This window comes from Planococcus citri, chromosome 2 (genome assembly GCF_950023065.1).
Source record: "Planococcus citri chromosome 2, ihPlaCitr1.1, whole genome shotgun sequence".
Classification (NCBI taxonomy): Eukaryota; Metazoa; Arthropoda; class Insecta; order Hemiptera; family Pseudococcidae; genus Planococcus; species Planococcus citri.
This window is the reverse complement of record NC_088678.1, coordinates 41,383,375-41,397,510: the sequence shown is the minus strand read 5'-3', so window position 1 is coordinate 41,397,510 and position 14,136 is coordinate 41,383,375. Positions and strand designations below refer to the sequence as shown.

The 14,136-nt window shown below is 33.9% G+C and overlaps 2 protein-coding genes across 7 annotated transcripts in view; one reads left to right on the top strand and one right to left on the bottom strand.

Moving 5' to 3' along the window:
• The window catches only part of OSCP1 (Organic solute carrier partner 1), a 55,989-nt gene that overhangs the window by 19,840 nt on the left and 22,013 nt on the right, over nt 1-14,136 (bottom strand). The gene's annotated exons all lie outside the window — the stretch shown is intronic.
• The window catches only part of LOC135835806 (rho GTPase-activating protein 12-like), a 45,134-nt gene that overhangs the window by 17,354 nt on the left and 13,644 nt on the right, over nt 1-14,136 (top strand). Inside the window, exons 2-3 of one of the 4 annotated variants that reach the window (XM_065350234.1) lie at nt 2,731-2,922; nt 3,199-3,441. In XM_065350234.1, coding sequence (XP_065206306.1) covers nt 2,731-2,922; nt 3,199-3,441 — 435 coding nt within the window. Of the gene's footprint in view, nt 1-2,730; nt 2,923-3,198; nt 3,442-6,601; nt 6,947-12,856; nt 13,930-14,136 lie in introns of those variants that run through there. The other 3 variants (XM_065350236.1, XM_065350235.1, XM_065350237.1) reach the window with 3 other exon arrangements.

Genomic DNA, 14,136 nt, shown 5'->3' with positions numbered 1-14,136 from the left:
TATTTTTTCAGGTCCAACAGTAAGTTTTGAGATTTTAACGTTTCAGATTCTATAAATTATATCTAATAATTTAAAGCATCGAAAAGAGTTGAAAAATTTGACAGAATCTATTTTGAAATAAATTCGAGTAATTTCATTTTGACGTATCAGATTTTTCTCTCGCCGAGCTCTTCGAAGTGTAAATTATACGATGTTGTGATGTGGTGAAAAATGTTGTAAATTCTGTTTTCATTTTTATTGCTCATTGGTCGTTTTTTTTTTACGAAATACTCACTCTTGAATGAAAGGTTATTCTATTTAGGCCGTTCAAAGAACAATGTCAAATCGCGTTATTCGACGAACGTAATGTATTTTCATTGTTTTCTCGTGTACTTTTGTTGCCTGTGGGTATTAATATAATTCGCTCGCTTTCCTCTTCCAATACTTACCATAGTAACGAGTTAAATCGTAAATGAGATTTTTTTCAAAAAGTATGTAGTAGCCTGTGCGTACACGTATTACAAATGAAATAAAATTGCGAATCGCGTTTAAATATAGTGCTAGTGTGATAAGCAATATTACAAATTGTGATTCAATACAGTCATTTCTGAAATAAAAACGTAAAATTTGTGTAATAATACGAGTAATTGAAGATTGCACCGAGTGTCAATTTCAAATTATCGAGAAACGACACCATCGCGTTTAGAATGGTCGAGTAAGTTGAATGAAATTTATGCCGAGTCTTGTGGTCTTATCTACGAGTTGTTTGAATTTAAGAATGTCCTTATGTAAGTTTTGGTGTGATTTTTTTCGTATGTATGTAATATAATATAGTAAGTCAAGTGATTAGTTATTATTTGATAAGATTTTATGAATTTTGAATTTGAAAGTGCCATCAAATGTTGTATATGTAAATATTAAAACTCGATCTTCAGTTTAGGACTTGAACAAGGCTTGTACATTTGTCTTTTTCTAAGTGAAAGATTTTTGCAAAAATCATTTCTTGAATTTGTGAGTCTTTAAACTTTGTATTCGGTAATCTAGATTTGAAGAAAAATCTACGTAGTTATAATTTTTTTTTTTTTATTGGATATGGCATAATTTTAAGTAGCCTACCTATGCTATTAAATTTCAAATTTCGATTAAATGATTGAATTTTTGAAAAATTGAGTTTTTAAAATCGACTAACATGATATTATATTGAAACCAAGTTGGTGTATATTTCGAGTATTCGTTAAAATTGCAAAAAATTGATGAAAATGCTATTTTAGGTTGAAGAAAATCGTGATATTTTTGAAATTAAGAAAGAATGGCATTAGAAAAAAATAAAGAATGCATTAAAATTGTTTGAAATGTAAGTAAAGTTCTATAAATAGGCGTAAAAATGATTGAAAATGATATAAAACTTGATAAAATGTCATGAGAATAATGTTATAAAATCGCAGAAGTTGCGTAAAGCAATCTGAAATCTAATCAAATTCGAACAAAGTTGAATAAAATGTCAATGATCGAAAATGCAAAAAAAACTTGTCGAAAATTGCGTCAAAATTGGAAAAATAAGCATTAAAATTGAATTTAAAAAGTGAAGGTGGAAAATTTGTAAAATGTTACAGATATTGTTTAGAATATGAAAAAAATGGTGAAATTGATGATGTAATGTCGTTGATGTGATACGCTATGAATTTTTCATACTGTGAATCCACCTGCGATAAGTTTTTCAAGTAATTTTGAATCGTTTCTGGAAGAGTTGAAATGATAGAATCTGGTGTAGGAAGTTCGAGATTATATTTCAGTTTCTAATTTTTTTGCCAAGTTTTCCATTTTTGATTTTCTTAGGTGTTAAAACAGTACATACTTCAAGTTCACTTTATTGTCTTGAATTTATTTTAGAACATTTTTCATTGTTTTTTTTTAAATTATTTTTTCGTATTTTCTAATTTTTTGATGTTTTAATAAGTAAAATATCAAAATGATTTTTCATCTTACTGATTTTTTTTCATTATTACTTTTTATGACTTTTTGTTTTTTTACTGAAAATATTTTTCAACGTTTTCAAGATTTCTGGTGTTCTTTTATTTGTTGCTTTTTAAAATTTTTGGAAATTGTATCAATTTTTCTAAAAGACTTTTTGAATAATTTTCGAGTTTGTTTAAATATTTTCCTTCAATTTTTTTCAATTTCGAAAGAAATTTTAAATTTTAAATTTTTCAACGAATCAATGATACTTATTTTCCATATCGAATAATTTTTCTCCAGCTTCATTGTGAGTAATTTTTTAATTTTTTGCTTTCCTATTGAACTTGTATTTTTTTCAGATTTTCTAGTTTTTTTGATGTAAGAAAGCTGTCTATTTTTTTCAAATTCTTTTCAGATATCGAGATTTCTGTTTTTTTTTTAAGTCGAATATCTCTTGGTATTTCAACGAAATGTCAACTTATCATTAACTCATTTTATCAAGCGATGTTCTTTTGAAATGATTTCTCAATTTTTTCAATTTCTCGGGTTATTTGTTAAAAGTAGATATAGGATTAAAACCAAAACATCTTCCCTGAAGAATTGAGTGAAAAATATTGAGTGGTGAGTTTAGGCGGTAGCAATATGAGAGGGGTGGAGATCATAAACCTTTGGGAGTATGGTTTTCTGAAATTTAGACTTTCTGCAGACAGAACGAAAACTCAACCCATTATTTTTGATGTGATTGTGTTCGTGTTGCTTGGATATTGATGCTGAAAATTTTTTTCTGCGTTACAGGTGGAATCATGCAGACTGAGATTTCCAATTCGAGGCGTTTCGCCACCGGTGCCCGAAGAACATCAGCAACCATCCCGTGAATTATTCAACGGTTGGTGCGAATATACATTTACAGACGGCCGCACGTTTTTCTACAATTCGAGAACCGGTGAGAAGAGTTGGAAACCGCCGCGACGACGATGCAACACAGACGTAGGTTTCTACATCGCGGTTAATTTATTCGTAAATAAGTAACGTAATTTTTTTTCCATGTAGCTATACCTACGTGTAATGTATATACTCTTTCGTCTAAACAATAGACGCCAATTAACTTGGTCATTTCCTTTTCACCTGCGTTAGGTTGTCATTTTATTTATAAATCGAGTTGTTGTACTTGACCGAGAGCGAGATTCGTCTACTATGTAGAAGAGACAGAGAGACTCATCGTCAAAGATTAGACACTCATGCGTAATACTCGTATTTTGGCAGGATAAAAACAGCAAACTCAGCGGCAGCACGTGCTACCTGTATTCGGGCAGTTCGAGTCCATTAGCCGAAGTGGACGAAAACCACGGAGATGGCGGCGGCGGCGCTGGCGGAATTGGTGGCGTTGACGACGACAGTGTTTTCGAAAAAGACGGCTACTTCAACGTTGTTCCGAAAGGATGGCGTATAGAAGCCGACCCCGAAAAAGGATGTAAATGCTTCGTGAACTTGGTGACCGGCGCTAAGGTAAGAGAGTATTAAGATGCGTTGATTAAACGAAAAATCCGTACAAAATGTGCCCTCCCCTCCTGATCGAATTACAGTTGCATGGGCGATATGAAAATGAGTATGGGTTAATGGGGTATTGTGCATAAAATTGCGCACCATGGCGCGATGCGACGCCCGACGCTCGGCATACTTTTTGTATAAGCAGCCGCGTGCAGTGTACTTGGCACCGCGAACAGGATTTGTAAGCGGGTCAGTCTAGCTGGCTGGAATCCAGGTTGCACTTATGCGTTTCATGGAGACATTATCGTGCAAATCAAGTACGAGTACGTAAAATTCGCGTGCCAAAATGTCAATTTTTTAGCCTGGTTGAGGTTAAACGACCATAGGCACTTCCGCCGTTTCCTCAGCATTGTTTTCTTCCTACCCTTAGTCTTCGTTTAAGTATAAATTTTAATTGGAATAATTTATGAAATGCGTAGCCAATTTCGAACGTATTCGAAAAATTTAAATTTAAAAGGTTCATTGGCGTCAGACTTGACGTGTTTTTTGAAAGTTCCAGCATGTCAGCCCAATTCTGTCCTCTTTCTGCTTCTTGATTTTTGCCCAATTTTTGTGTGTAGTTTTTTATGAGGGTTCAAACTTTGAACTTCGTGCTGATTGGAGATTATCCAAACAGTTTGAAGAATAATAATATTAAATTTGAGATGTACGAAGGATCGAGATCTTTAAAATAGGTATCATGAATTTAGTTTTTAAAAAATGTAGGGTGCGTCATTTTAGTCACGTCATGAAAAAAACAAACTTTTCAGAAAGTATCGAGCTCAGCATCAAAATATTTGTTTTTCAATCGCCCAAATTCAGATTGAAATTTATTTTTAAAAATCAAGCTTAATGAAACATTGATTTTGATTTAGAAATTTGAACCTTCAGAAACAGACTTGAAACATTGATAATAATGATTTTTGTCCACATCTGAAAATTTTTAGAAAATTTCTTACTTAGGACCTCCCTCTTTTCCATTGGAATCGATTTTGGCCATATTTTGGTATAACGATTTCAAATATGGATTTTAAAAAGTCTAAAACCACCATTATGACACTTTATTGTACAATTTTGGTAAGTTTTGAAAATTTACATGTTTTGATTATACATAGTTGAACGTTCGTTGTCAAAAATCTTTTAAAAGTCATTTTTTCATTAATCATGCGAGTTCATTTTTTAAAGATTTTTTTTCTAAGGTGGATTGCATTGCATGTAATGTTGGATCCATCTCATTGAATGGTGGGGGAGAGGAGTGTACTCAAAAAGTTGGGCTACAAAACTTCGAAAATCAAAAATTACTGAAACCGAAATTGACGTAAGGTATCCGGATTTTTTGTAATTACTGAGAAAACATCAAAATTTGAAAATTGACTTGAAAAGTCTCTTGAATTTGTCCAAAACATGCTAAAAAAATTATTCAAAATTTTATGAAAGTGTAAACTACAAAAAAATAAAATTATTTAATAATTTAAAAAAATTTTAAAAATTACAATTGTTTACATTTTAATGAGATTTTAACGCATTGCTTTTTTTTGTGGAAAAAATGTTTTTTATTTACTTATTAATTTTTGTTATTTTTTCAAACTTTCTGATTTCTGAAATGGTTTTATTTTTGAAAAAAGTAGATTCTCAAAGTTCTCATGCATTTTACATCACTCAGAAACCAAACAACCCAAAAACAAAATGAGCTCAATCTATTCTCTTCATCTCCTGACTTTTTTTAATAAAAAAATCAATCACTGTATCATTTTACAAAGTTTATGTAAGCTTTTTTATTATTTGACTAGATTAAACGTTCAGTGGGTCACATTTTATGATTCGAAATGGTATCCCCATCGGCGGAAAAACTGAATCGAAAGTGCATTCAAAAATACATCGGCAGCCAAAATTTTGAATTCTGAAGTGCATTTTTCGATTTTTGGCGAGTTTTCAAGAATCTTTGGGCCAAAAATGTGAAAAAATCTAAATTATACCAAATTGATCCAGAAATCTGAAATTTAGCTTGTACCCTATTTTCGACCTCCAAAATCACTTGGAAACAGTTTAGAACTATTTTTAGTAGTTCTGCAGCCTTCCTGTAGATTTTTTCAAGTTGAAATTTCCGCAACATTTTTCTGAAGGTAGTTGGAAATACCCTAATTTTAACATGCTGAGTCGATTGGAGGTGGATTAAAGCAGTTTTGGAGTCTCCAGCTATATATACTTTGAAAATTTCAGATTTTCAAAAAATGCTGTAAAAATTGTCCAAATTACCTTGACTTTGGCACGAGTAAGTAAACAGCCATGATTTGTGCTTGTTAATGGCCTACTTGACCGATTACTTACCATTTTCCCAAATATTATGTTTTTTATTTCAGTACATGTTTTGAAAAAATTGAATTTGTCTGGAATCTTCATTTTCCAATAAAAGTTTTGAGACAACTTTAATTCTTTCACGATTTACGATGATTTGGGCCTAAAATCTGGTTTGACTATTTCTCTGCTTCAGGGAGTTGGAATTATTTCAGTGGTTCAGATTCCTGAGATTTCATAGGCACTTCAGAAGAAGAGGTCCTCTTTCATCTTAATCTGTTTTTTTTTTTTCTTTGGGAATTCGTTTTTTCATCATGATTGTGAAATTTCGAAAAATTGAGCCTTAAAATTCAGATTGATTTTTTTGGGAACGACGAGGGAAGTTCCTTTTTCGGCGAAATTTTTCTTTACGATCAATTCACTTTGGCCTTTTCGGACCCCTAAGGTCGCGCATACCAAAGTAATGAAAAATTCCACTTTTCGTACTACTTGTCCACTGCGGTATAATTAACCAAGTACATGTGTAATTTGACCATTATTGTTTTAACCACACATATGCATACAGTAGAGAAACAGTTTCAATTATACGTGTTCGTCATTCGCGTCTAAAATGTCGCCTTAATTGACTCTCGAGAACGATACCATGGTTTAGGGCTCAGAGGGTGCGGTTAAAACTGTGTGAGTGTAAACCAATTGTGTACATATACGAAGAGCTGAAACGGTTAGCACAGCGAGACCCTCTCTATGAAGAAGGTTTGTCGTTGCGGAAATTAATATGAATTAATAATTGAGACCGCTGTACGAAAAAATATTCATTCCGTTTGTTTTCCATATTTTTTCAAGAGCTTAATTTAGTTAGAGCTGCGCGACTGTTACGTTTTAACCAGTTCGTGGTGTGCGTTCGTATATCGCGTTTTGTTTGATTTTTCGAAATTTCAACCAATCGACTTTCCCCTCTCGCGTATGGAAGGGTTCGCGAATTCGAAACGTAAAGGATTCGTCTGGCTTGACGACTCAGCATCGATATCGAATGCAGAACGAGGCGAAATTGTCGGCGGTATCACCGAAAGTACGAATAATAAACAGTTCGTTGCGTTTTGCGGCGGGTATACATCGAAGACGTTTAATTTCGCCGAAGATATCGATGATAATTGTACGATAGTTGAGCAATATTACGCTCCGGCTAAAGGTTAATGAAGCGGTGGTTTTGTTCATGCGGTTTGAATTACGTTTATAAATCAGAATCGAGTGCAAATATCGTTTTGCCGATGCTATACGAGAGATATACCTACACGAGGCATAGAAACGCGAAGATGCGGTGTTGTTAAATGTGAAAATGACCGGTGTTACTTTCACCTCTATTTTTTTTCCTTTCTTATGCCCGTTATTTAATTAGTATCGCTGATCTGGTATAAATATTAGTGCTCGATCTTTTGTTTGTTTGTTTTTTTTGCTCGCTAACGATGCGTGCGCGGATTTGTAAATTTTGCGGATGCCCATTAAGGTCGTAGACGCCGCGTCGGTGTTTGATGGCTTCGAACTGAATGGTCTGTGTGGGTGGTATTGGATTTCATAGTGTTAGTTGTAGCGTAAAACTGACATTGAAAATTGAAAACAAATAATTGCCAGAGGAGTCGAATGTTTTAGATGTATTAAAAGATTGTGCTCGGGTGTAATTGGTCTTGGGAATAGTTTAAATGATTGAAAGAACAGTGAAAAATGACCATTGTTGATCAAAATAACTTTGGATTTCGTAATCATTTGGTTCTCCCGAAATTTACCTATTTTGGCAACTGAGGCCGCTGAAGGGATAGTGGTTTACTTTTACAGATATTCTGAATTCAAGTTTTTTTTTATCGTGAAACAAATGCTGGAAAGTATCCTAGTCGAGAACGAGGGTTTGGAATCCAAGTTGAGCTTAGAAATGAAACAAAAACTTGAGAAAATGTATTTCAACCAAAAGATCCAAAAATGGAATTATGGGGGGATAAACCTGTCGGATCTGTTGTGGTGTTTTGAATCCTCTCGTGCCATTGTCGCGGAAACATCGTTTAAAATTTTCATTAATTATTATTTCCTCGATCGCAATCCTTTTTACTCAATATGTCCTTGATTTTAATACAAATCAAATAGACATTACTCAAGCGTATGCAGCGTATAGCCTTTATTTTATTTTATTACACGAGGCAGCATTAATTGTTATAATTTGATGAGATGTGTGGGATCGGTGGGGTACCAGCGATAATTCTTAACACGTTCGTTATAGTAATTACATAAACATTTACAAGTTAAGTAGGTGGTTCGTATCAAAATTATACCTAATAATATGAGAAGAATTTCTGAATTATCAACGTGAATCATGCGGTATTTTCGATGATGCCTTATTTGATGAACTTTCATATCTATAACTGTGTAACTCGTTGCATATTTTATCATTTGGTTCGAGTTTTTTCCTATTCTTCGAGAATATACGTAGATGAATACTCGTTTACTTTGATGTAATGCGTTTTCCTATAGAAAATAGGGGGAAAATCGAAGAATGGCGAATTTTTTGCCATTTTATCGCATTTTTGTTTATGGTTCGATTGGCTATTGAACTAAAATAGATGAAATTTTAGACGCCGGCGCGGCGGTCCCTTTTTGTTCTGTTTTTATCATTGTTGTTGGCGAATCGGCATGTTTATTGTTTTAATGATGAATATATCGTTGAGTTTCCTCGTAAACGCTTTGATATTTTCTTATAGGGGTAACGGATCTATATTTTTACCCCCCTAAGGACATATCTTGAAATTTCTTTTGACCTAATGAAGCTATGTAGAAAAAAACTAAAAAGCGCACTGAAATCAGCGAACATTCGTTGACAAGATTCAGTGTTTGCCAAAAGTTTAATTTCATTAGGTTTGCCAAAAAAAGTATTTTTTGCAAAAAAACGAGTTCGCGATTTTTTTTTACCCCCGTTTGCTATTTTGTTTAACCCTATTCGCTATTTTTTTTTACCCCCCAATTCGTTTCTTAACAAATTATTAATTAACCACGCCAAAAAGTGCCCTTTCCATTATCATCAGTGTATTCATTGCTTGAAAACATAATTGAAAATAAAACAGAATTTATAAAGATTATTTGAGCAAATTTTCAACAAAATAATTCAATACACGTGTATTTTTGGACTTTGAAATTCCTGGACCACCAGATGAACGCCTTGTTTTTCACAAGAAATTATTTGAGGAGCTTGGAATCAAAACTCACTTTTGCCATTGGACAAAGTTTCGAGAAAATCGACAATAACTGATTTCGCCTAGTGCGTTGATGAAAAAAACGTCGCAAAGTGTGTCGAGCTCTTGAGTAAGACTACTAAATAGGATTCCATGAGAAAAATTTTTTTTTCAAGTTGCCATATCGTTGCAGTATGGCTTTTAAGTTTGGCAAAAGTGAGTTTTGATTCCAAGGTGGAGTAATTTTACTTTCTTTTGCAAATATATCGAAAAATAAGCCTCCTAGAAGAAAACTAACGACGTTATGTCGATTGGAAATTTAATTCTCTACAATTTTCCTCGATTTAATTTTTCTGTAGAATGCTTCGTTCCATCTCCAGACAGCTTTAAAAGTTTTGAGCGCTGAATTTTTCCAAAAATTATACTTTCTTTTGCAAATATATAGAAAACTAAGCACCCTAGAAAAAAACTAACGACATTATGTCGATTGGAAATTTAATTCTCTACAATTTTCCTCGACTTCATTTTTCTGTAGAGTATTTTATCAGAAAATGCTTCCGAAGTTGCAATTGAATCATTTTGGCTTTGTAGACTGCCATGCGACCTTGAAAATACAGTTTTTTTTATAGCTTGGAGTCAAAACTTGGCAAAAGTGAGTTTTGACTCCAAGGGCACTTTTTAACACGAAATTGTGAAGAACTGGGGCCGAATTCGGAAAAATGGATTCTGTAGGGTGATAGAGAAATTGAAGAAGTATCCGAATCCGCAAAAAAACGCATATCGATTTTTGGTGTCAAAAGTGAGTTTTGATTCCAAGCTCCACGAACACATAGTTATATTAATACAGCAAAACGTTCGTTATTTTATCCTTTTTAAAATGGGTCTTTACCGAAAGCTCTAACTTCTACTGTTCAAAAATTCTTGAAGATCAAAGTTGCGGAAAGTGTTCAAATTGTGTTATCACTGTTATCAGTCACTTAGTGTTGATTGTAGAACATTTTCCGCAACTTTGATCTTCAAGAATTTTTGAACGGTAGAAGGTAGAGCTTTCGGTAAAGACCCATTTTAAAAAGGATAAAATAACGAACGTTTTGCTGTATTAATATACCTATGTGTTCGTTGAAAATTTTGAGTAATTCTAGTTCAAAGTTCAATACTTACCATCCGCGGTTGGTTTTTGCATTGTTTTCGCAACTTTAAACTTCTACAACTTTTGAACGGTTGCATGTAGAGCTTTCGATAAACACCCATTTTAAAGACGATGAAATTACGAATATTTTGATATAATAGAATACCTGTGTGTTCACTGAAGATTTTGAGTATTTTTAGTTCAAAGTTGACACATATAGTATGAAAAAATCGGGTAATAAAAGTATTCATAAAATCGCCAATTTTTCGCGAAATAACAAAAATTTAACATCAATCGATAAGAAATTTCATTGTCTTTAGCTTGAAACTACTTAAAAATTCACCTGAACCCGCGAACAATCGAAAAAATTGAATTTTTTACTCGTAAGATTGTATACATACATACGCTCTGATGTTGTTTACATCCGTTGTGTCGAACCAAAATGGCGCATGCGTATACTTCCTTAATCTAGAACTTTAGGGGAGGGGAAAAAAATTAGAGAACAAAAATGAATATGGATTTTTTATTTTTTTACCCGGTAAAAAAAATAGAAAACTGGGCTTGAATCGTCCCCTATTTTTTTACCCCCTCTAAAAAATTTTAGAAAACAATTTTGATGAAAAATAAGTATCTCATCCAATAGACCAGAGTGTGTAGAATTCAGCGATGTACTCACGAACTCATTTTGATGGAAATTAGTGCGTCCAATCCTTAAAATCAAAACACACTTTTTAAAAATTTTGTTAAGAAAATTGACCAAACTCACATCACATTTTTCAAAGTCTCCTGAACCATGAACATTGAATGGAAAATGCAGCTTTTCAAGGGCACTGTGTTCCAAAGGAATCAGTCAATCAATCAATCAATTTATTCTCAAAAATACATGCCTACAATTTCAAAAGTAAAACATGTTAATATGGTTTTCGAATCGATTCATGACTTTGGTGTCTCATTTTTCAGAAAATTCTTGGAGGGTAAGTAAAAAAAAACTGGGTCGTAACCCCTAATTTTTTTTTGGTAAGTGTCAAAAATAGTTTTCAAAATTTGAAAAACAATGCTCGAAAATAGGGAAAGTGGACCAAATGTATTGAAATGCACTTGAAAAGTCTAAAATATGTCATTTTTAATTCATTTTTTATTTGAATATCCAAAATATGCAAAATAAAATTGAGCTCATTCGACCCAAAAGATTATGAATCGTAAAGAATCCAGTGGAAAAAAAAACATGCAAAACATGAAAATCCGCATTCTACACGACAACGTGATGTTTTGGAGGGAAAATTCTGGGATAAAAAATGTCCCTCTTATGGTGCTCAACAAAGTTTGTTTGAACCTTTTAATGCAGTATGGTATAGAGGAGAGGTACAAAATTCAAATGGAAAAAAATTCATTTCATTTTGGGTATTGAATTGATAAATTTTTGAAAACGTTGATTCAAAGTTGATCAACCTCTTGCCATTTTGATCAAAAGTAATCCCGCTAAGGTGGGAGGAGAAAGTGCAAAATTCAAAACTTTTGAAAAATGCAATATTACATAAAACGAATATTATAGGTTTCTGAAGACGTCGAATTCCTTTGGGGTCAAATAGTCTTCAAAAAGTTATCCTGTACTCCAAAAAATTCAAGTTTTAATACCCATATTGTATTTTTTGAAAATTTTTAATTTTACGCCTCTCCTTTGGAGCTCATTTTGGGGTTTAGGGTCAAATGCTCTTGAAGTATGAATTCAATGCCCTTAAGTATAGTAGCCCAATAGCGTCAATAGCCCAAGTTTTGATACCTACATATGTTGTATTTTCGAAAATTTTCAATTTTGATACTATTCTTGGGGCGTATTCAAAGTTTTGGGGCCAAATGGTCATCAATAATGAAATCTGCCCCTTTATTAAAAATCACCGTGATCATAAGATTCAACTCTTCTTTCAAATGCCCAGATATTAAAAAAACTTCCTTTTTAATGTTCTATGTAAAACTTTTGTTAGAACATTTTTATTACACGTACCTATCTGAGTAATTTTAAAAATCAGGGTTAAAAAACAAAAGTATTTATTACGAATTTCGGTGACCAATTTGGTGCTTGATCGATTTTCTATCAACGTAATTTCGAAAGAATGAGAGAATTTCGAGAAAAAATTCGTGGGGTTTTCCTGTGGGTTTTCCTTATTTATGTAGAACGAACTAACTATAGCTGGTAATCCACACAGGGCATTGCTCTGTATAGCATTCACCCTCGTGTTGGTAAAAGACCATATCGTATTTACGTAAAAGCAACAAAAAAGAAAGAAAGAAAGAAAGAAACCAACGCGATTTATCGACACAAGTCTCCTTACTATAAGCGTAGGATTCATCGGCGTATTTACGTAATAAAACTTCTTTGGAAGTGACGCCGAACATTTCAAGAGGGGTGTTGAGGTTATTTTCACTGAAGACTTTCTATGGCTTTCATGGAGTATTCGTAGAATTCTCGATGTTAGCTTACTCGTGTAGGTATATCGAAGAGCAGGAAAAAAGGGCGAAATACTAATAAATAAACAAATTCGAATCATAACGTATATTTATGCGTGTAGACGGTAGATAGATACTCTGTGCAGTAATATGGAATCATAAAAGTTATAATATACGTATTCCGCTTCATTAATCTGCAATGCTCGTGTAACGTAAGAGTAGACATTTCGATGGATAAAGTACTTACAAATGAAGGGAAGCAAAAATAAGGGTGAAGGGGTAATATTGATGCAGACAATGGTATTATTTTCAGACAAGAAAGGGTCGAGCTTTCGTGACGTAAGCTTCGATAATGGTTACTTCAACAGAAAGCTTACTATCGACGAGACAAATTCAGCGAATTCGAAATACTCTCGTACCTTCGACTTTGACGCAGATACTTCTTCATATTTTCTGGGCATTGAAAAAACGACGAATACGAATCGTTCTGGAGTATTGGATGATTACGATGAGATTCAGCCAACCATCGATACCCGTCGAGATGTTAAATTCGTCACTTTTAATAAATATTTGAGCAAGACTTCAAAAAGTGGTGGCACCAGATCCTCCAATGTAGATGATATATTCGACGATGGAGTTAGTGTCCCAGTACGACCACCTCGACGCAAAAGACCTAGCTATGGCGAAGATGTGCGAAGCTTGAACGACGGCGACGACGAAGGAGACGATGGTACTATAACGACGTCGTTTATGAATAACTGCCACGGACGAGAAATAGAAATGGACGATGAAGACGATGGTAATGATGGCAGCGGCAGCGATGATACAGACGACGAAAGTTTATTATCGTTCGATTACGTGGTCGAAGCGTCTCTAGATAATGGCGTCTCGACGACCTGGCGGAATAAATTTGATAATTGTAATCGTAGCTCGAGCACGATTACGTGCACTTCCGAAGACTCGGATTCGTTCACTTGTAGTTTGAGTTTCAAAAGCGATTCGACCGATGTGGCCGAATGGCACGTAAAACACGCCGAAGGATTGCGACAGTTCGGGGCAGCAGGAGCTGGTCGAAATTTATTAGAGGACAGTGACGGGTCACGGTTTTCATTATCCGTCGAAGAGATCAGGATTAATTTGAACTCTTCCGAGTATCGTTCGGTGTCCGAATCCAATATGACCGAGTCGAGCTGCCAATACCATTCGTTTAGTTCGGATTACTCGTCTGTGTATACCAGCAGCAATGAGAATTCCGATGCGGTACGATCCGATCTCGATATACCCAAATCGGCCGCTTTATTTAATAGCGTCGAGAGATGGATTTTAGATATTTATTTTTCGGCGTTTGCTGCCGATGAACAGGAAGATGATGAATTTGAAGATAAGGTGAGTAACGAGTATTAGAATTTCTCCTTAACAAATTATGTACATTTATTGATTCATTGTATAAAAAAATCTAAATCGATTGAAGAAATTATCAATGAGATAAAGTTTCCGGTAAAACAGATCCATCTGCGTGCACATTCGATTATTATATGTATTTACTTATTTGATTTCTTTGAAACTGAATTACTGAAATACAAAGAAATTGTT